Below are 23,800 nucleotides of genomic sequence, written 5' to 3'. Positions count from 1 at the left end.
ACTGTCTTCCAAAGTGGAGGCAATCAGAAAACACAGCATTTTCACCGTATTTAGGTTCCATGTATTAACAGTGATCCTGAGTGGGAATCAAATAACTAAAACAAATAACTAAGTATATTTCTATTGTTCTGAAATTTCTAACCTTAGGATATAATTTGTTAGAGTGGAAAACTCTTACACTAAATAGATTGTTCTGTATGTATAAATTATTTTAACAGAACTGAAAAAAGATAATTTCTTCTCTTGCTGCTTAACAAACGAGCACTTTTCAAATGTTTTTGTGCTCTTCACAAATATTTTTTGTGGTTGCATAATATGCCGTTGCTTGGATTTCAGAAAAGGAACTCCTCTAAGTAAACATTTAAGTGTTCTCTAATTTGTCACGATTATACATTTAAATAACTCTATTATGACTATGTTTATATTTGTAATTTTTCCCATATGCAGGACTGTGTCTCCCTAAAATTTCCAGAAGTAGGATTTCTGGGTCAAATGATGGTAGCAAGCTTAAACCTGAAAACATGCAGCTATAGAATTCTCCCAGTGGGCACAAATTTCCATCTTTCCCTCTTTGCAGACTGATACTTAAAAATCTTTACCTGTTTGAAAGGTAAAAAGTAGACTTCCATATGGTTCTCTTGAATTTAAAAAAGAAAAAAAAAAAAAAAAACTGTTCATGAATTAATCCGCCTTCATGTATATTTGTGAGTTTTCTAAAGTTTTCCTTCTTTTTTATGAGCACTTTATATTTAATAAAGATAATCTGTCTTAGGACACATATTTCTCAATTTTTGGTTTACCAAATAGTTATAAACTTCTTGTATTTCCTTGTGAATTTGACTATTCATGTCTTATTTATTTGTGAGAATCCTAATGTTTTTCTTCTAATGAGTAGTAAAATTCATTATTATTTATAAGTATTTTACCACTTTACAGTATACTTTTCATTTTTATGAATATCAAAACTTTCAGTTTATATAGAGATAATTCTTTTTGCTTTGATGATTTTATTTGTTTCTCTACTTAGAATCATTCTCAGAGATTTACTAACTGTACATTTATTTTTTCTTTTAATTTCCTGCCTTTTTTTTTTTCTTCATCCTCACCCAAGGACATTTTTGCATTTTATCTTCAGATAGAGCAGGAGGGAAAGAGAGAGGAAGAGAAAGAGAGAAACATCCATGTGAGAGAGACACATTGATTGGTTGCCACCCACACAACCCCAACAGGGGCCGGGGACGAACTGCAACGGAGGTATGTGCCCTTAGCGGGAACCGAACCCAGGACTCTCTGGTCCACGGGCCGACTCTCTAACCACTGAGCCAAACTGGCCAGGGCAATTTTCTGCCTTTTTTATATTAGGAATTAATTTTAATAAAAATGTGAGGTGAGAAATTAAATGGATTCTGTTTTGCATAGCAGGAAATTATCCCAGCACACTTATGAAATTGTTGTGTTTCTTTTTATGACTTGTTGTGCCCTTTTGCTCTATATTATAGTACTTAATCTCATTGGTTCCATTGATTCACATGACTTTTTTACCACCAATATACATTACTAAAGCTTTATAGCATTTTGGTGTCTGAGAGGGACTATTTTCACTCTTTTCCCTTCACAGTAAACATATGCTCACATCTCTGTTAAATTCTCAAGAAGTCCTAATGGAGTGTCATTAAAATTATAAGTTAACTAGGGGAGAATTTTCAGCCAAGAATACTGTATCTGCATATCATTACAACAAATTTTTCTCAGTGTTGGTGTGTTTATTATATAGATCATACAAAGAACTAAAAGTTTATCCTTTATTTCTTTAAAGGGCTTTGGGTGTCCTTGAAGTTATTGCCAGGTGATCTCACACAAGTTCAGAAGAATTTTTCACACTTGGTGGATAGATCAACAGCAATCGCCCGAAAAATGGGCTTTCCCGAAATAATCCTTCCAGGTAAACACTTTGCCGAGTCACCTGTCTTGCTTCCTCTAGGATTTTCTTCCATGAAGTAGTTACTTCTAACTGCACAGTTGAAGCAACACAGATCCATCAATGTAGTTCATCTGCATTCAGTGGTATCATGACAGTGGGAGATACAAACAGGGTTGCATGCAGAACCTTGAAAAGGTACCCAGTGCGCCAGGCCAAGGTAACACATCTGAATGTGACTCAGACTTTTCTGTTCACTCTTCCTGTGTGTTCTGCACAAGCTCGTTTGAAATGTTCCCCTAGAGTCTATGGCCTAGACCATCTTTAAGTTGAATTGAATGGCACAGGTTCTCATTCCCGAGAATAATCTGCTTCATTTGCAGGTACCTTGTACCTTTCTCATGATGGCATCACCAGTGTCCTGGGCTCCTCGCTGGGAAGCTCTGGCGAGGTGCCAGCTCAGCTCAATCTCAGCTGGACCCTCTACGTTATTTGTTTCTGCTCCAGCTGTGCCACTGGCAGTCCCCGAACTTGTGGTGACAAGAATCTAAACATTCTGCAGTGTCTTGCATCATTTTTATCTTCTTTGCCACCATGTGTTTGTGATCTGCACATGTTCTGTTGTAGCCACTGATTCAACACAGTTCATCTTTTTTCACTAACATCTTAGTGTTTTATTAACAGTCATCTAGGCAGATTCTGAGAATCAAAGGTCTAAGTCCAGAACATAAATAAAAAGAACTAAGATCAATCACCAAAGACGGCCTTTGAGGCAGCTCACAATTTACAAGTGAAACACAGAAATTCAACTAATAAAGGGGAATCGAGTCTCTGAGAAGACCAAAGCTAGAAAACTTTTTAGTAAAATATAATCAGCTCATCCTCGGAGAAAGACCCACCTTTTGGCCAAAGAGAAAGCCATTTCTCCCAAGAGGAGACCACCAAATCTAAACAAATTAATTGATAATTATAATCAAAATTATTGTAAAAGGCCAGAAAAGGTTGATATATATGCATACATATATAAGCACCACATTTTCCTATAGTCTAGATTTAAAAATCCAATTAATTTCTTAATCTTCATGTTAGAAGAAGGAAATCATTCCCTTAAGGAACTTGATATATAGACAATTACCATGTTATTATATTATATAAATATTGTATATAAAATGAATGGGTATAAATATTAAAATATGAATATATGATATGCATTTTACAGGTAGATAGAACATATAAGTAAACAATTTTTGGCACATTCGAAAAATTCTAGCAAACCAAGCTCTTATCTATTACATAAAAATTTAGGTTCTCTTAAAATAATACAAGATTTTATTTCTCCTTTGCAAGATTAATGAGCAGTAATAATTTGTTGCCACACACACTTTCTGCGTATAGTAGAAATTAAAAGAGTATTTGTGAAATGAATGAATAGAAGAGCTATAAAATGGAAATGATCTTTTCTTATGAAACAAGGTAGTTTTTCATCTGCCTTCCAGAGCCATTTCATCCTGATACACATTCATCAATATTCTGGGAAAATGTTTTGTTTTAAAAAATTAAGTATTGGTAATATTCCTACAATTGAAGGCAGTTTATTGCTACAGCAGTACAGATACCTGAAAAAGATAAACTAGAGACATTTATTTTTTGGACGAAGTGAATTTATTTTTGAAACCTGGCTGGAAAGTTACTTTATGTCAGTGGGATTGGTCATAGACTGCCAGCACAATAATAGATACTAAAAATCTTCCAGGCTTATGGCTCCCAAATGCTGGTCTTTGGATCAGCTAATCAGGATCACCTGAAAACACTAGAATACAGATTCCCAGATTTTTCCAGAAACTCTGATTCAGTTTGTAAGACCAGGGCTCCCCTGGTGATTCTGGTGATCCTCAGGTTTGAGAAATACAGATCAAACCTAAGTCCTTCCCCTTGTAGCTTCCTCCCATCACCATTTAAACTGGCATTAAGTCAAAATGAATTAGTTTACACACTTTTAGATAACAATCATAGTTTTTCTAACATGACCCTCAGTACTAGCCCTGTAATGTGAAGTTAGCATAGATTTGTTTGCCTACTCCCCATTGTAAGATAATTATATCTATAAAGAATTTTTAAACTATATTTTGAAGGTAATTATTTGATTTTAACATTTTAAATATTTGAGTGTGAATTTTTTAATTAATAGTTTGAGTATCATTCATTTGATGCTTTTTCATTGAATAATTTGCTATAACTTCAAGGTAAATATTGAAAAGAATTCTTAGTTAAATACTAAGAGGAGTGAGAACTCTTTCAATTATTCATAAATAAGTGTGAAATACTAGTTTGTATATAAGATGGTTTGCATGTATTCTTTCAGTATAAATATAATTATTTTTATAGAATTATTGAAATGATCACATTTATGTTTTTGGTTGATGTCACTTAATAATTGCATGAAGAGCCCTGGCCAGTTTGGCTCAGCGGTTAGAGCGTCGGCCTTGCAGATGCTTGAGCTCTTCCTCTGCCCCACCCCCCTCTTGCTAAGGTGCTCCTCCTCTCTGCTCCCAGCTTCACTGCTAGATTCTTGGAAGCAGTTATACTCTCTGTTTTCTTTTGTTTGTTCGTTTTATTTGTTTTTTAAACTCATCTTTATTGTTGAATGTATTACAGATGTTTCTCCTTTTTTCCCCCATTGATCCCCTCCTCCCCAATCCCGCCCCTCCTGCCTTCCCCACACTATTTTTGGTGTCCATTGGTTATGCATATATGCATAAAAATTCTTTGGTTTAACTTATCCCACCCTCCCTGCCCCCTTCCCTTTGAGATTAATCAGTCTAACAACCAATTTGTACTTAATTCCTTCATCTTTTCACCCATTCCCCCAGCCCCCACCCATCTGGCAATCAACAAAAAGTTCTCTACATCAGTGAATCTGTTTCTGTTCTGCTTGCTCATTTGTTTGTAGATTCAATTGTTGATAGATATGTATTAATTGCCATTTTATTGTTCATATTTTTGTTCTTCACCTTCAAGAAGACCCTTTAACATTTCATAGAATACTGGTCTGGTGGTGGTCAATTTTTAGCTTTTTCTTGACTGGGAAACTCTTGATATGTTCATCGATTCTAAATGATAGCTTTGCAGGATAGAGTAATCTTGGTTGTAGGTCATTGCTTTTCATCACCTTGAATATCTCTTGCCACTTCTTTCTGGCCTGCAAAGTTTTGTTTGAGAAATGAGCTGACAGTCTTATGGGAGCTCCTTTGTAGGTAATGGACTGCTTTTCTCTCACTTTTAAGATTCTCTCTTTGTATTTAACCTTTGGCATTTTGATGATGATGTATCTTGGTGTGGACCTCTTTGAGTTCAACTTGTTTGGGACTCTCTGTGCTTCCTGGACTTGTATATCTGTTTCCTTCACCAAGTTAGGGAAGTTTTCTGTCATTATTGTTTCAAATAGTTTTTCAATTTCTTGTTCTCTCTCTTCTCCTTCAGGCACACCTATGATGCAATTGTTGGCACACTTGAAGTTGTTCCAGAGGTTCCTTACACTATCCTCGTTTTTTTTTTTTATTCTTTTTGCTGTTCTATTTGGATGTTTTCTGCTTCCTTATATTCCAAATCAATGATTTGCTTCTTGGCTTTACCTACTCTACTGTTGATTCCCTGTAAATTATTCTTTATTTCAGTTAGTACATTCTTAATTTCTGACTGGCCCTTTTTTATGTTGTTGATGTTCTCACTAAGTTCCTCGGAGGTCCCGTTAAGTTCCTTAAAGGTCTCATTAAGTTCCTTGAAGGTCTAAGTCCATTGGATGTCTGACCAAGTTCCCTGAGCAATCTTGTAACTTGTGTTTTGAACTCTGCATCTGTTAGATTGCTTATCTCCATTTTGTTTAGTTCTTTTCCTGGAGTTTTATTCTTTTTTTTTAATCCTCACCCGAGGACATTTTTCCATTTTTTGTTCAGATAGAGTGAGAGGAAGAGAGAGAGAGAGAGAGAAACATCAACATGAAAGGGACACATCGAGTGGTTGCCACCCGCACAACCAACCAGGGCCAGGGACAAACTGCAACCGAGGTACGTGCCCTTATTGGGAACTGAACCCAGTTCTCTCTGGACCGTAGGCCAACACTCTAACTGCTGAGCCAAACTGGCCAGTTCTGGAATTTTGTTCTTTTTTTTCATTTGGGACATGTTTCTTTGTCTCCTCATTTTGGCTGCTTCCCTGTTATTGTTTCTGTCTATTAGGCAGAGTTGCTATGCCTCCTAGGCTTCATAGGGTGGCCTTCTGTTGTAGTGTCCTGTAGGATCCAGTGGCATAGTCTCCCTGATCACCCCAGCTGGGCCCTTGAGGTGCACCCCTAGTGTGGACTATACACCCTTCTGTTGTAATTGAGTCTTAATTGCTGTTGGCACATCAATGGGAGGGGTTTACTCAGGCCGATCAGCTGCAAGGACTGGCTGCGCCCACTAGCCACTGGCCTCTGACTACCTTGGAAGATCAGCTGTGCAGGTACCCACCACACAGAGCAGTACTTACTTCAGCAGGGCTCTGGTACCCACTGAGTCCACCCATTGAGTTTGTCACTGGAGGTGTTTGGGTGGTGGTGCTCTGATGTGGTCTGAAGCTGTCTACCAGGTGTGCTGGCTCTGGGGCAAGGTCAGCCACTGCCTTTGCTCTATCCAGGGCCACCTGGCATAAGCTACAAAGTGATCTGCAGATGGCTGCTGCTTGTGCTGGGCTTAGAGTTACCTAGGAAAAGCCAAGTTGTGAACTGAGGCTGGCTACTTGTAGTACCAGGCCTGGGGCCACTTAACAACAGGTATGGGGCTCACTGAGACCAGAAGCTGCTTGTTTGAGAGATTTTAGGAAACTGAAGCAGGATCAAAGACAGGCCAATCCTATGGTAAAGCCTTTGGAAACAGCTTGGGTGGGCCCGAGAAAGTTGGGTGGGGCAGGGCCTCAGGGAATCATCAGGGTGGGGCCAACAGTGTGAGCCAGGTTGCTGGAGTCCCAGATGTGGAGGCTGTCTGCCCGCCCTGTGGGGGAAAGGCTCACCAAAGGAACAACGACCTCCACCAGCACATCTGTCCAAGAGAAAGCTGTCCCTCCAGCCCTTGTCCAGAGGCCAAACAGCTCAGTTCTTCCCTGTTCTCTGGTGCCCCTCAAGCTGCCTCCCCTCAGGGCTCAGAGGGAGTGGGTCTGAGTAAGTTCATGCACGGGCCCTTTAAGAGGAACTGCTGGGGCTTCCGCAGCCGCACCCTCCCTCTGCCTCAGTTCCTACTGGTTTTACAGCCAGAAGTTATGGGGACTTTTCTTCCTGGCACTGGGACCCTGAGCTGGGTGCCTGGTGTGGGATGGGGACCCCTCATTCCTCAGGGAGGGCCTTCCCAGCTGAAGTGTCCCTCCTGATTTTTATCCGCCACACGTGGGTGTGGAACCAGCCCGTCCTCGCCTCCGCTCCTCCTACCAGTCTATGTGGTGGCTTCTTTAATTCCATAGTTGTAAGACTTCCATTCAGCTCAACTTCAGGCAGTTCTGAAGGATGGTTGTGTTACAGTTTTGTTGTAATTTTGATGTGGTTGTGAGAGGAGGCGATACTGTGTTTACCTACATCTACTCTCTGTTTTCACACCTGCCAGTCACCTTCCAGCCACTCCAGAATGGCTGTCACCAAAGATTGTATGGTCACTAAGTCCAAAAGGTATTTTTAGCATGATTGTTTCTGGTGTTTCTGCAGCATGTGACACTTGGTCACCCTTTCTTGAAACACTCCCCCTTCATCATCGGTGACCCACACTCTTCTCTTTTTCTCCATTCCCCCGTGGCCTCACCTAGGACTCCCTCTGCTACCTTATCTTCTTCCTCACTTTTAGATGTCAGCTTTCCTCAATATTTGGTCCTTATACCCTGTCTTAGTTTGCTAGGGCTGCCATATAAAGTACCACTGACTTGGTGGCTTAAACAACAGAAGTTTATTTTCTTCCAGGTCTGGAGGCTGGAAGTCCAAGATGTAAGTGTCTGCAGGTTTGGTTTTTTTCTGAGGCCTCTCTCCATGGCTCACATATGGCCACCTTCTCCCTGTGTCCTTACATGGTCACTTCTTAGTCTCTGTGTTATCTGTGTCCTAATCTTTTCTTATGAGGACACCAGTCATATTGGATTAGGGCCCAACACATGATCTCATTTCACCTTAATCACCTTTTTAAAGGGCCTCTCTCCAAATAGTCACATTTTGAGGCACTGAGGGTTGAGACTTTAACATAAGAATTTAGGGGGACACAATTCAGCTCGTAACAGGCCCCTTTGCTTCTTACCTGCATTCTCTCCCTGTGTGATCTCATCTCCTCACTTGGCCTTTGTGTTTTAGTTGTCTCCAAATCTGTACCTCTCACCTCAGAACAACTCCTTTGAACTCAACCAACATAGATCCAACTGCTTCCTGTCTTTGGTTGTATAATTCTTACTCAGAATTTCCATTTGGAACTTGTAACCCTGTACATCTACACCTAGATCTTCTGTTGAGTTTTATCTAGGAGAATGGCAGTCTATCCAGCCAGTTGTACAAATAAGCTGGAAAGTCACCCTTGACCCCTTCCTCTCCTTTCTACCTCATTCAAAATGACAGGATAATACCTGCCGGTTTTACCTTTAAAAGGCCTCTTAAAGCCACAGCCTTCTCTCCATCTCCATTGCCACTACCTGGTTTGTAGCTACTTCGCTGGACAACTGCCACCACCTTCTAACTGGTATCCTTGTTTCTACTTGCTCTTACCTCACTCACTTCCTCTTCTCCACACCTTGGCATGAGATAGCTTTTATGCAAGCCCACCTGATTTCCTCCCACTCCTCTCATGCTGAAAACATTTTGATGACTTCTGTCTGTCTCTGAAGCCTTATCTCACACCAGACCCCACCTCCCAATGCGAACACTTCCATCATATGTCTGCTACCTCTGGGCCTTTGCACATGCTACTGTCACTCTTATTCTCATCCCTCCAATATCACCTCAAAGGAAAGATGCCTGTATGCTCCAGACAAGGTTGGAACTTAGGGTTATGCTTTTCACAAAGGTCAGCCTGTTCCTGATTTGTGATGATGCATTTCATCGTGTTATCATCTGATAATGCTTCTCTTCCCCACTAGACTGTGAGCTGTATGAGAGCAAGGCTGGTGCATGGCTTCACCATCATCCCCCAGGCACTTAGTACAGTGCTTGGTACAGAGCAGGTGCTCAGTCAGTGTTTTAAATGAATACTTCCTTATCTGATTGTACCATCATTTATTCTACCAGCTGTTCAGGGTTGGAAATGGAAGGACTTTCTGAGTTTTCACTTTCACGAACAATATCACAATGAATATCCTTATGGATAATCATGGCCCACATTTTTAATACTTTGTATAAACAAATATTACCAGTGACGTTGCTGTGTCAGTTAAGGCTTTTGACACAAACTGTCAACTTCTCCATTGACAAAGAATATGTCAAATTAAGATTTCAAACTGTAATACGTAATTAGGCCCCTTTTTCTTCACCTTCACCAATTGTGAGCAATATCTCAATTTCTTTCCCATCAGATAAGCAATGAAAATGGTGTATTGTAAATATGCACCTTGATTGTCTTGTGCTCTAAGATTTAATTTTTACCCTGGGAGGCAATTTAGTATAATATAGATTTTGGAGTCATTTTTATAATCCAGAGTCTTTCCACCCCAGAATTTGGTTTACCTTTCATGCATTCTAGGTTTCATTTATGTGTCTCAATAACATTTAAATCTTTTCTTCACTGTGGAGGGGACTACACATTTACTAATTAATTCATTTTTTAAATTTTGTGGTGGTTAACCAAAAATATGACAAGCAGTAATTATTCTGATAACGGTGAAAACAATTAAGCTGATTTAAATAAACAAAGTGTTTGGTAGGCTTTCAGAAGTAGTGTCTGTCTCATCAGGTTTTGACATAGGTTAAATAAATTATTGCATATGAGACACTGAACAGTGTTTATACTGAACATATAAACACTCAATAAATGTCAGCCTTCATTATTGTCACATGGATTGAAATGCCACACTCTCCAAGGAATTATTGAAAAAAACACGCATTGCAACCTAATAAAATATAGTGTGTACTTATTGTTAGACAGCAATGATTAAATAAAGACTATTGAAAAGAGTTCATTTTTTATAAACTACACTTCAGAGACACTTGGGTATGTCTGGAAAGGCAGAATGAGGTAATTGGCAGAGAACAATACATATGAAAAGTGATTTATGAACAGCTCACTATAAAGTCAGACCTGGCAATTCTTAATTTACTTATAGTTTGTCTTATTACATCCTGAAAATTAAAAGTGACTTTTCTCAGCACCATTCACAGGATGGGTTGTCATGTTACAGGAGATGTTCGAAACGATATTTATGTCACCCTGATCCATGGTGAGTTTGACAAAGGGAAAAAGAAGACGCCCAAGAACGTAGAGGTGACCATGTCTGTGTGTGACGAGGAGGGCAGTACCTTGGAGGTAGGCACCACCCCCTGGAAGTGTTGCTGCCGTCACACATTTCTTCCCGATAACCAGGGACTGGCCTGCTGTTGATCGTGCTCTGCATTAGGGAGCATTTGGTTTCTCATAAGGAACATAAGGAAAACCTGTTAAATTTATGATTAGCCATGACCAGTTTTAGTAAGAAACCAATTTAGACTCCTACTTTTATATTTCTCCTGGGCTAAGAAATATCTCAAGCCACTAATGATTTTATGTGTGCTTCTGATGCAGAGGGTCTTTATCATTTTCAAACTATTTAGCCACTTCAGACCTATTAAGTTGCTCTGGGGCTTGAGCAAAGGGGCCTGTGTACCCAGGAGGCACCGAAAGGCCATTTCCTCCACCCAGTGAGCGGAGCCCAAGGAGAGGCGCCCCTTAGAGAGCTTCAGACTGGAGGCCCCTTGGTTAGAGGTTTTTCTTTTTTTTCCACAGGCTGTTAGTTTTAGTATCAGGAAACTGTAGTCCAGAAAGAAGTTGTTATTTCTCAGGGAAACACAAGAGTTAGTGGTGGCCAGGAGGGGGTCCAGGTATCCTGGCCTCCATCCAGAGTTCCTCCAACTGTCCATGTGGAGAAGTAAGTGTAGTTCTGACATCATAAAGGACTTAGGCAGGAGGCTTCATTGTCTCAGCTGACATCTGGCTCTTTATGCCCGTACCATAGTTACCTGTTTTGGAATCCGAGATCAAGCTGTCAGCCCACCCAGCTCCCCGTGTGCTCATTGCTCAGGCACTTGAGGGAGCACCAAGCACACAGCCCTGTCACTTCCCTTGGATATTATCATTTCTGAAGGAAACAGTTGACTGGTCAAGTAGTATTCTGTGTCGTGGCACAAGCAGAATACTGTGGGCCACAGCATGGGAGTGATTGATTTGTGCTGTTGATCAAGACCCTTGGCCCATGAGTTCGAGTACACAACTTCCCAAGTTGGTCTTTTTGCAGCTTTGCTAACTAGCTGGGAAGTGCCCCTGCTGAAGCCTGGTTTTACTAAACTAAGTGGTTCATTACTAGGAAAAGATGCAGCCCTCAGTTTCCGTGAACAAGCTGTCTCTGTGCACCTGGTCACCAAGCAGAGTGTAGGCAGGCACTTGCCCACACTTATACCGTGGTCACGTGTGCCATAGCTGCGGTCACCCACACAGACCTCTGTCCCTCGAGAGAGGAAAGAAGAGGAAAGAAAGGAGAATATATGTCTGAGGAGGGGAGAGAAAATAAAAGTTGCCTACTCCTTAAAGAGGAGTATTAGGAGAGTGCTGTGACCGTTAGTGATTACCACACTTAGACACTCAGGTAAAGTCATAGAAACTCATTCTTATCTGCCCTTTATCCCTCGAATGGAATCAGCATACGGATGCCGGTGTCAGGCACGTGCTGGCCATGTGGAGGGCAGAGGGCTCATGCCTGGTGTGTGGGGTACTTTTACTGTCTAGATAATTATCCCCTCCTCATTTTTTCTCTCCATCTGTAGAAAGCAGTTCATCCTGGCGCTGGATACGAAGGCGTGTCAGAGTACAAATCAGTGGTCTATTACCAGGTCAAACAGCCCTGCTGGTATGAGACTGTCAAGGTGAGAATGTAAATCTGTCATATGTTAAACCTAGTCTAGATTCCTTCTTTTTTTTAATCTACAAATCATTCCTACGTTTTCTGGAGGATTGGATACAATCCTCCAATTGGATACTTATGGGTACAATAAGAAATGAATGGATACTTACAATTATGTTTAAGAGTATTTATCTTTAAGAAACTCAAATTTCTTAAACGGCACTCTCCTTCATTAATGTGTAGAAATTTGACTGGAGATACTGGTTGTAGTGACATAATAGGCTGCCAAGATGGTCCAGACCCAAGTGGAAATTTTCATACTCTGCAAGCAGTTGTCTTACTTTTTTTCTTCTTGGCCTCTAGCCAAGTTTTCTGGGCCTCTTTTCAGTTTCAGTTTCCATATTACAAATTCCAAAGTGCTTTTCTGATCAGTCATCTCATATGAGCCTCTCAATAGCTCTGCAACTGAAACATTCAGTACTAGCCCAGCCAGTGTGGCTCAGTGGTTGAACACTGTCCCATGCACCAGGAGGTTGCTGATTCAGTTCCTGGTCAGGGCACGTGCCCAGGTTGCAGGTTCGATCCCCAGTTGGGGGCATGCAGGAGGCAGCCAGTTGATATTTTTCTCTCATCGGTGTTTCTATCTCTATCTCCTTCTCCCTTTCTCTTTCTGAAATCAATAAAAAACATTGAAAAAAAAAACAACAACATTCGGTGCCTGAGACTCTGAGGAGATGAGTGAGTTCCAAGGTCCCGTGTCTACTTTGTGTCAGAGCCTAACTTGGAGCCCACTTCTGAGTCCCAGGCTCCATCAGCTCACTCCTACTGTCCGTCTCTGAACTCCCCATAAAAACTCAGAAAATACACATTTGCATTCATATCTCAATTCAGAAGTAACTATTGTTCACGATTTTATATATTTAAAATGTTTTGAATTATGCTGTTTATACAAATTTATATTGTGCTATTAAAAGCTACTTACCTAGAAGCATTAAAGTTATTCAGAAATGTACTTTTAGATACTTGCGCAGTCTTCCATTATGTAATCATGCCAAGGTTAGTTTATGTGTTTGACGGATATTCTCTGCTCTTTGCATTGCCCCGTACTTCTGCTTTTTCTGTACCCCATCTTTATATAAGCAGCAGAAGTTTTTCTCGTCCCCAGTACATATCTTTTCCCTCTATTATAGACCAGAATTATTACCATGTAAGTATATACCTTGCAGTCTGAAGGGTCCTGTATAAACCTCAAAGTGATGACCTTTTTTTTCCCTCTGTTTCAAACTCGAGAAAATACTAGAAACTTGTAATACCTCGATTCTCAGAATCTACGATAAACAACAAAGATGATCTTCTCCTGAGGTCTTTCGCTTGAAAATAGCTAAGTCTCCCTTGAATGAAGCCTTCTGCCACCTCTCACTTCACAGGAGTTAGTGCTGTGTAAGATGCAGTCAGCCTAATTCTGTAAAATGAGCTGTGAGTACAAAGTAAACTATTTATTTCCTGTTGTTACGCAGGTATCCATTGCGATAGAAGAGGTTACTCGCTGCCATATAAGGTTTACCTTCCGGCACCGATCGTCTCAGGAATGTAAGTATCAGGAGGTCCACGGCATTTCCATAAGAAACACACTTATTCTCGCTTGCAATGCTTTTCTGGGTCTGGCGAACAAGATACTTGGCATCTTCACTTCAGAACTCATTGGTGGTAAGGAAATCAGAAATATGAATTTTTTTTTTTTTATCCTCACCCGAGGACATTTTTTCCATTTTTTTATTTGTTCAGATAGAGTAGGAGGGAGAGAGAGGAAGAGAGAGAGGGATAAAGAAACATCGATGTGAAAGGGACCATCGAGTGGCCGCCACCTGCACTACCCCAACCAGGGCCGGGGGCAAACCGCAACCAAGGCACATGCCCTTAGCGGGACCTGAACCCAGGTCTCTCTGGACTGCAGGCCAACACTCCAACTGCTGAGCCAAACTGGCCAGGGCAGAAAATATGAATTTTTCTGGCTTCTAAGATCTGTGTTATTCTGTATCAGAATTTCCCCAAAATGTGTTCTGTGAATACTAAATTTTTGTTGTGGTTGTTAATCCTCACCTGAGAACATTTTTCCATCAATTTTTAGATAGACTGGACAGGGGGTGGGGGGTGGGTTTGGAGAGAAAGAAACATCCATGTGAGAGAGACACATTGATTAGTTGCCTCCCACACAACCCTGCATAACCCCAGGGCTGAGGATTGAACTGCAACCAAGGTATGTGCCCTTGACCAGGAATCAACCCGAGACCCTTTGGTCCATGGGTCGACGTTCCCACCACTGAGCCAAATTGGCCAGGGCAACACTAAATTCTTATAAAATACTAATAGGTACTCTGACAGAAAGGCTTTCACAGTCAAACAGGAAATGCTGTATATCTTATCTCCCTCTTAAACATTCACACTGGGCGTGGCCATATTGCTGAAAAGTCCTGCCACAGGAAAACTACTTAATATGAAACTGTTTAATCTGTTGTGTCTCCAAATTACTGTTTTTCTCATTTCAAATCTTAGATTACAGATAATGAAATGGCTGCCCTAAAATGTGAACAGAGAAGAAAATTGATTGTTTTCAGATTGATCACAAAATTTCTGCAAGTGTCTTGTTCTCATTCTGCACTGCATAGAAATGCAATTCTTTATTTCAAACTGAATGTAGTTGACCCATCTACGTACCAGACTGCAGGCCAGGCCCTGGGTACATCACAGTAGCTGCCCTGAAGAGCCTCTGTGGTCTAGTTAGAAAGATGAGCAAGAAAACACGTGCTTAACTTCAGAACAGTGATACGGGCTGCAGCAGCAGCAGAGTTGTAAGGGAGCATGCACACAGCACCTCACTCCATCTGGGGATTCGTGCCCAAGTTTTCCTGCAGCTTAGGTGAGACTTGAAGGTGAGGAGAACTTAGCCCAGCAAAGGGTGAGAGTAGAGAAAAGTGTTTGAAAACCAGAGTGAGCTCAGTAGAGCTGAAGTGGGAGCAAGGAGAGCGATCATACTTTTAGGTTAAATACATGAAATGGCCACTTAGTTGGTCAATATCAAATTGTCAAATATCAGCAATTTCATTTGGCTGTTCCAAAGATGAAGCTAGCATTTACCAAGCCGTCCTTTGTACCATACACACCACCTTGTTTATATCCACCACAATCTGATAAAGTGCATACTACTTTTATTCACATTTATATATAAAGAACCTGTGCACAGAGAGATTAAATACGTGGCCAGGTTCACACTGTTACGAAGTGATAGAGCCTGGACTGACAATCTGCAGTTTGGTTCCAGGCGGGCTAGAGTCAGGTCATGAAAGACGAAGGCTCTTTTGAACCATGTGTGGAGGAGCCATGCAGGGGTGTTTTATGGGTGGTGGGTGGTGGTTTGGTATATGCTTATAACAGCTTTATTCATAATATCCTCATATTGGACATAGCCTAGATGGTCATCGAAAGAAGAATGGATAAACAGATTGTAGTCTAATCATACAGTGTATTACAGCTGAGCCAATTTGGGGACACATGAGTCACAGCAGACCTTAGAGTTGTGCTGGTGGTGAGAACAGGCCACAAGTTACTCCTGCCATCACATCTAAGGGGATACAGTGAGCTCAGACCTAAAGACCAGGAAGGAGGTGCTCTGCTTCCTTGGAAGGCTGGACTCTCCTCCCCAAATGTCACAGAGCACACATACCCACTCTGGTATTTGAGCTAATATCTTGGAAGGAAGGGGAGAGTAGAAACCTCATGAAAGTTTTCGAGCAGAGTTGACCTGATTAGGTTTGATTTTAGAAATCTCACTCTGGCTGTAGTGTAGAGAAAGTGATTGGTGGATACGGACTAGAGACAGAGAGACTGGTGAGGAAGATTTGTAGAAATAGAGGAAAGAGGTGAGGGTGGCCTGAACTTGGGTAGGCACAGAAGGCACAGAGATAAAAGGCACAGGTTCCAGAGCTATTCAATACATGGAGTTGACTTAGAGGCAGAGTCAGTGTCAACCTAGTTCTGATTTAGATCATCGAGGGGTTTCTTGTCTCATTCACTTGTCAACCTAGAGAGAGGTGCATACTTGCAGGTACCAGATGATTTCAGTTTGGGAAATATTTCCTTTAAGAAGCCTGTGACATACACAGTATGGATGACTTACTGCAACTTGCTGAGCTGTGCATGGTTGAACATCATATCCCAGAGCAAAATATGGAATCAGACATCACAGCCATCGCTTTCTTATATCTTTCTGCACTGCTCAGACATGTTATTTCTGTCTTTTCAGCCAGAGATAAATCGGAGCGAGCATTTGGGGTGGCCTTTGTGAAACTGATGAACCCAGATGGCACCACACTGCAGGATGGGAGGCATGACCTGGTGGTTTATAAGGTGGTGCTGACAGAATGAGGTTCAGAAACTTGCTGAGGAAATATTGACTCCTGAAATTGGTTCTGAAATTTTCTTTCTGATTTGTGTGTATAAACATCAAAAACTTCTCTAGAGCTACACTTCTCTAGAGCTCTAGACTTGCTCCTTTAAGTCTAGAAATCCAGAGGGCTATGGCCCTCTGGCTGCCTGGTCTCCCATCCCCTCTCTGGAAAGAGTGAGTTGCATTGTTAGTCTCCCTCTCCTGCAAACTGCATTCTGGGGCTGCCTCTTGCCTTCTCTTCTCTGCATCACTCGGCATGGAGTGCAGACAGCTGCACTGTTGGGCTTGGTTAGAGTGTGGAGGGTGTGGTAGAATGTGGTTTTCATATCAGTGTGAGCCAGGCACCATTTCTTTGCTATAGGACCTTCTTTCCTACCCTGACAGTTTTGTCCTCCAACTGCTATACAGCTATCGCATCTACTGAGATTTTAGAGTAGAAAGTAGATGCTGGAAGAAATCATTCATCCAACAGTATCATAGAGTTGGCAGCTTTTTTGAGATGTATCTATGTGATCTGTATTTTCCTTAATAGCTATTATTAGTTCATAAACAGTTTTGGAAGGCATGGCAAGCTATTTCATCCTAATGACCCCAGGCAACCCAGTGACATACAACTGACCATATGGAGGTTCACAAAAATGAAATCCAAGCTTATTCTTTTTTATTTATTTATTCATTTATTTACTTATTATTTTCTTTATTGATTTTAGAGAGAGGGAGATGAGAGATTAATACATCCATGAGAAAGAACATCATTTGGCTGCCTCCTGCATGCCCCTCACTGGGGATCGGGCCCCACAACCTGGGCATGTGTCCCGACCGGGAATCTAACTGGCGACCCCTTGGTGCATGGGTCAGTGCTCAACCACTGAGCCACACCAGCCGGGCTCATATTTATTTATTTATAGCAAAGACCTAGGCTCTTCTTAGTCTAGCTCACAACTTACTTCATTTTTATTCAGCTTTGGTATTATTTCTGGGTTCTAACTCTGGGAAGGTACCATAGTATCTCAGAGCTGGAAGGGATCGAGGTTTAATTTGATGAAATCTCATTTCTTATGCTGGAAATGCACTGTTTTCATTGGTATGTAAAAGGCTTTGCCCATCATTATGTATTCCTGATATGCTGCCTTTTCAGGGAGATAACAAGAAAATGGAAGACGCTAAGTTCTACCTGACCCTACCTGGAACCAAGGTAGAGATGGAAGAAAAAGAGCTCCAAGCATCCAAAACCCTGACCAACTTTACCCCAGCCAAGGAGAGCACAAAAGATAGTTTTCAGATTGCCACCCTCATTTGCTCCACAAAGCTTACCCAGAACGGTAGGTGGTGACCACAGTGACACCAGAATGAGTTTTCTGCTTAGTCTTCCTGGGATCAGAACTTATGGGGCCACAGCTTCTGAAGTGGGGTGCTGAGCACTTTGGCTTCTGCTCCTGCTCTTCATGTGATCTGGGACTACCAGATGTCCTGATCAAATCAGGATAAAAGGCATTGGGGCATTTTTTAATATTGTCAAACCTATAAATGTATTAACAGACCCACTAGGTTTCTTTTCTGGATTTTTTTTTTTATCCTCACCCGAGGACGATTTTCCATTTTTTGTTCAGATAGAGTGGGAGAGAGAGAGAGGAAGAGAGAGAGAGAGAAACATCGATGTGAAAGGGACACATCGAGTGGCTGCCACCCGCATGACCAACCAGGGCCGGGGACAAACTGCAACCGAGGTACGTGCCCTTAGTGGGAACCGAACCTGGGTCTCTCTGGACCACAGGCCGATGCTCTAACCGCTGAGCCAAACCGGCCAGGGCACTTTTCTGGATTTGTATGACTGTATTTAGTAAATGAAGATTGAGCATGTGGAAGAGTCATGGTAGTACTGGCCTCTATTATAGCAGCTTTTCAGCTTTGGTATACAAGTCTGTTGACAGTTATCATAAATTGGCATTTATTATACTACAAATACTTTATAACCAATTTAATCATTTGCCATTTTGCAGCTTATGCAATGAAATGAACACATCCTATGGAGTGGGGAGCACTTTAAATTATGAACTCTATTCAAATAATGGCTTAAAATGGGGTCCTATTCTGGACAAAGGACATTAAGAATTTCATTTATGTAAAATTGGAAAGTCTTATGTTTTTTTCCTTCAAGGCAGCAAAGAACTCTGATAATGTGTGCTGTATAATATATGTAACAAGAGATGTTGCTAATAAGGGGGAGGACATTGGCAGAGAAATATAATCAGTCTCCTACCCATAGGTATGAGCAAGAGCAGGGAGGGTTTCCTATTAGAGTTTTGTTTATCCCCCACGCAGTCAGTCTCCTCTTTCTCATTTTTTTTCATACTGTCAGGGATTTTTTCATAAAATCTGCTGAATAGTTAAAATGGGCTTCATTTCGTTTCTTCTTGAAATCTCTAATATCTTTTTAATCTCTCTGGTATATATCATGGCATTTGATGGCCAATAATAGCTTTTTGTTTATTTAACTTATGTAATGTGTAAGGAGTCCTACTGAACCTAGTAAGCCAGGAATTAGTTGCTCAAGGGACTTGCCTTAGAAATTCTATCGCCCCTGTGCTATGTCTCAAATTAGTTCTCTTTGGTCTCTTAGAAGATTTGGGTGAGGTACTTGGCAAGGGCTCTGCCTTAGGGAAGTACTAAGACAAAACAGTTGAGATATAAGGTACAGTCAAGGATCAGATGTTGTTATCTTTAGAAGGAGTTGATATTATTTTGATGAATCATAGTTGGCTAGAGAACAAGGATAGTATTTCAACTTGGACAAGTGTCTAGACTCAGAAGAATGAAGTTCAAAGCTGATACATGTCGGAGGGTAAAAGCACACTCACCAAAAATTAAGCCAGAAAAAAAGGCAAAACTGGGGACAAGATCTATGGTTGCAAAGAACTCTGGGGGAGGGAGGGATGAATAGGTAGAGCACAGGGGATTTTAATGCAGTATAACTATAGTGTATGATACTATAATGGATACATGTCATTATAGGTTTGTCAAGACCACAGAATGTGCTATACAGAGTGAACCCTAACAAATGATGGGTGTTAGTTAATAAACTATATTAATTGTGACAAAGGTACCACACTAATGTAAGATGTTAATGGGAAACTGGGGAACAATGAAGGGATATGTGGCAATTCTCTGTACTTTTCTGTGAACCTCAAACTGCTCAGAAAAAATCCTCTTGATTAAGAATAAAACAAAAATAAAAATTTAAACCAGAAAGCTTTCTGAGCACAGAAGACATGACAAACTTGTATCAATGACATAATCCTTATTAGGTAAAAGTAAATATAATAAACTGCTGATACAAGGTGAAATGTTACAATATTTATGGAAGATGATTTAGAAGGTATATCAAAGATTTAAAATATATTTAGACCCTTTGACCCAGTAATTTGACCCCTAGAAATGGAACCCAAATAAACAATGAGAGGTATGCACAGGGGTTAACATGTAAAGGTGTTTCCCTGTTATTCACAATAAATGTGCAACACTTGGGATCAGTTTAAATTATGTAGTGGAATAAGATGACAAAATGCATGCAGCTACCAAATATGTTTCTAAACATAATCACAAATGTGAAAACTTTTTAACACTACATAGAGTATAATCTCAGTTTTGTTTTAATATATGAGGACAATTTGGAGCCAGTGATTCAAATCCCAGCCCTGCCTTTTTCCAGCTGTTTCATCTTAGGCAAGTTACTTGATCTCTCTGTGACTTGGTTTCCTCTTCTTTAAAATGGGAGTAATAATAGTATATATTTCAAAGAATGATGTAAATTAAAATAAATAAAAGCAAAGCAATAGTGTCTAGCCCCTTATAAACACTATATGAGTATTAACTGTTACTATTACTATCATCATTATTTTATGTATACAGAAAAAGACAAAGGAATAACTAAATGTTTGGATAGTTCTTATTTTCTTTGTTCCCTTTGGCATTTTCCAAATTTTAAACTATGACATTTCAAAATGTTATTTTATTTTTTTGTTCTTGTTGTTAATCCTCACCTCACCAGAGGATATTTTTCTGTTGATTTTATTTATTTATTCATTCATTTATTCATTCATTCATTTATTCATTTGATAGAGTAAAAGGGAGAGAGGGAAGAGAGAAGCATCGATGTGAGAGACACATCAATTGGTTGCCTCCCAAATGACCCCAACTGGGGCTGAGGATCGAATCTGCAACCCAGGTATGACCGGAAATTGAACCCAGGACCCCTCAGTCTGAGAGCTGATGCTCTAACCCCTGAGCAAAACTGTCCAGGGCTCAAAATGTTACTGTTTAAAATGTAGTAGCAGACTACATAAAGCATTAATATACTTTGGGGACTATCAAGGGATACTCAAGAGAAATAGCATTTATAAAACATCGGATTATCCTTCCCAGGACTAGAGTTCGAAGAAAATAAGTAATGAAAGCTTGAAAATTAACTCCTATTGCAAAGCAAAAGGAGTTTCTGTTAGAGATAACCATGTTGTTAATGTAGATTATTATCTCCCTGTCAACGATTTAGGGAGCAGTGCTCAGCTTAAACACTTGCCCTCTGGTTTCTCACAACCCCCTTCTGCTAACCCCGTGCTGCTGGCTGTCGCGGCCCCCAGCCACCTGTGGCTTGTGAAACTTCAATCAAGTGAAGTGAAGTGAGGTTATGAATTCAGTTCCTTAGTTTCACTCGTCTAATTTTGAGGGCTCAGGAGTTTCCCGTGGCTGGCAATTCGTGTTGGGCAGCACAGATAGGCAGAGTTTCCACCATCACGGGAGGTCCATCAGGCGGAACTGTACTCTTTCCTGTGTTGGCATCTCATTCCTGTGTTCAGACCTAAAAAGAAACGCATCCTATCAAAAAAAAATCTTAAATAATATCCTCTCCCAAAGAAAGTTTAAGGAGGCAAACTGATCTAAACCAGAAAGAAGTGACCAACCTCCGTCAGCGTGAATGGGAAGGGGACAGATATGGGAAAGACGAGCATCTGGGAAAGCAGGGCATTCAGAGGAGCAGATAATAACTGGGGGTTGTCAATTATTCTCTAGTTAGATGTAGAAGATAAAGAACCAGTGTAACATCCTGAGAAAGAAGAAGCTGGAAAGTAATAAGCCGTCGATCTCAGGGCATTCCCTGATCCAGAGGATAACCATTCTTTCACACAGAGACCTTGACCAAAGACATGTCTTCTTAGCCTTAGAAGGACAGTTCTGACTCAGAAGGTTAAAAGCCACTGGCCCTTCTACAGACAGAGCTTATACAGTCTTTATTCATTTTTTCAAAATAACAAAAGAATGTTTTACATGGAATTATTTGTCGCTGGCCCCAGATGAAGGGTGAGGATAGATTTGTTGTTCAGGAAAGGGAGAAGGGAGTTCAAGTTCCTGTAGGTGTGGGGCCCTGTGCCAAGTCATTCCCAGTCATCCAAACCCTAGCACATGAAGACACCAGTATTACCATTAGTAATGCAGTTTACTGATCAGATAATCGGATTAAAGAGCTAAAATATTTTGCCTGAGATCATTAGTGGTAGTGGTCTTGGGTCTGAAAATAAGTATATAACTTCAAAGTGTATGGTTTTTGTATGGCTTTCTCTTTCTTTTCTTTATTAAATGATATGGTTTCTGATCCTCTCCTAAAGATATCCACTATCCTAAATTTGGGGATTTAGAGTATCCTGATTTCTTACATTCTTCTCTTGGGGATAGAAATTGGGACACTTTGGATAACATCTTACAATATCTAGTACACTTGAAATGGTCATTCCTGATGATCCAGAAATTCCACTTTAGTTGTATGTCTCAGAGAAGCTGCTGCACCTGGATACCCGAAGACCTATGAGAATGTTCATAGCAGCATTGTTTGTGATAGCAAAAAATTAGAAATGACCCAAATGTTTATTGACAGAATGAATAAGCAATTATGGAACATGTATACAAGGATATAACATATTTTGCAGCAATGAAAATTAGCTAGAGCCATATGCATCAACCTGTATGGATTACAGAAACACAGTCCAGGACTGTCTCCATAACTCTGTGCCACCGCTTTTCTAGCCCCAAGACCTGTGATTCACCAGATGCCAAATGTATTCCTAATATTAGCAGTGATGTGGCATGCAAATATCTTTAGGGAGTACACTTCTGGGCTGATTGATAGGTTCCTTGCAAATGCTTGAAACTGCTGGGTGACTAGATTACCTAAATCCTTTTTCTCAGGCAGCAATGAGTGAAGTGAGTATAGATGGAGTGGTACCATTGACTAGCCTGTGACAGAAGTAGAGATGGGAAGATGGAAGTGGACAGTGCCTAGTGGACAGGCCTAGCACAATGCCTATTTTTAAGTACTGAATGAATGAAAGAATTGATGAACTGTATCGAGCACATGACCAGCTTCCTCAGGACTACCAGTTTTCTTTTCATCTATTCATTCATCTGTTCTTTTTCTTGAAAGTATTACAGATGCCCCCCTTTTTTTCCCCATTGACCCTCTCCTTCCTGCTCCCCCCACCCTGCTTTCCCCAGCCTAATGTCTGTGTTGATTGGTTGTACATATTTGCATGTAAGTTCTTTGGTTCTTTCATCAAACATATATTGAACACCTACTGGGTACATAGCAGCATGATAGAGAATAAGAATGAAAGCAGTATGATTCCTGCCCTCCAGTGGCTCATATCTACGGGAAGAGCAAATGAGATACCAAATGTGTCTTTATTATTTGTTATTATATGTATATGTATATGTATATGTATATGTATATGTATATGTATATGTATATGTATATGTATATGTATATGTATATGTATATGTAGAAAGGAATGCCCACAGCAGAGAATGATGGGGAAGTTCTTCCCAGAGGGAATAAAGTTTGAGATGGGTCATGAAATTTAAGTAGGGGGCTTACAAATACATAGTATTTGGGTGCATTTCAGATAAAGAAAATAATGTATGCAAAGACATGGAGCTATTTCAGAGCGTACCAAGTGGGAGGGACAGTGAATTGATCTGTCTGCTGAAGGATAAAGAGAGAATGGTGGGCAATGTGGCTGGCAGGAGGGCCATAGGTGAGGCCTTACTGCCTTCTGTGAGTAGTACTGGGACTTGATTCTGTTGACAGTGGGGAGTCTCTAGGCACTGGGGTTTGGAGACTTCAAAGGGACTAAACAATATGCAAGGCAATAAAACAAATACTTGTGAAGCAAACTGACTTGTTCTAATGAATAGTATGTGTTTTCAACTACTTATATATGTATATTTATATAAGTCCATTGATTGAAAAGTATGTAGTGCTGCTTTTATTACATTAAGCTCTGTTAATAGTAATGGTAACTTGATGTACT

General features: G+C 40.6%; 1 protein-coding gene across 2 annotated transcripts in view; it reads left to right on the top strand.

Moving 5' to 3' along the window:
- Positions 1-23,800, top strand: part of DOCK5 (dedicator of cytokinesis 5) — a 234,853-nt gene that overhangs the window by 132,332 nt on the left and 78,721 nt on the right. For both annotated transcript variants that reach the window (XM_036240517.1, XM_036240516.1), the window contains exons 13-18: positions 1,817-1,942; positions 10,307-10,431; positions 11,922-12,020; positions 13,516-13,588; positions 16,299-16,402; positions 17,581-17,764. In XM_036240517.1, the coding sequence (XP_036096410.1) occupies positions 1,817-1,942; positions 10,307-10,431; positions 11,922-12,020; positions 13,516-13,588; positions 16,299-16,402; positions 17,581-17,764 (711 nt within the window). The remainder of the gene's footprint in view (positions 1-1,816; positions 1,943-10,306; positions 10,432-11,921; positions 12,021-13,515; positions 13,589-16,298; positions 16,403-17,580; positions 17,765-23,800) is intronic.

This window comes from Molossus molossus, unplaced genomic scaffold, assembly GCF_014108415.1.
Source record: "Molossus molossus isolate mMolMol1 unplaced genomic scaffold, mMolMol1.p scaffold_m16_p_4, whole genome shotgun sequence".
Lineage (NCBI taxonomy): Eukaryota > Metazoa > Chordata > Mammalia > Chiroptera > Molossidae > Molossus > Molossus molossus.
This window is presented reverse-complemented; position numbering and strand designations above follow the sequence as displayed.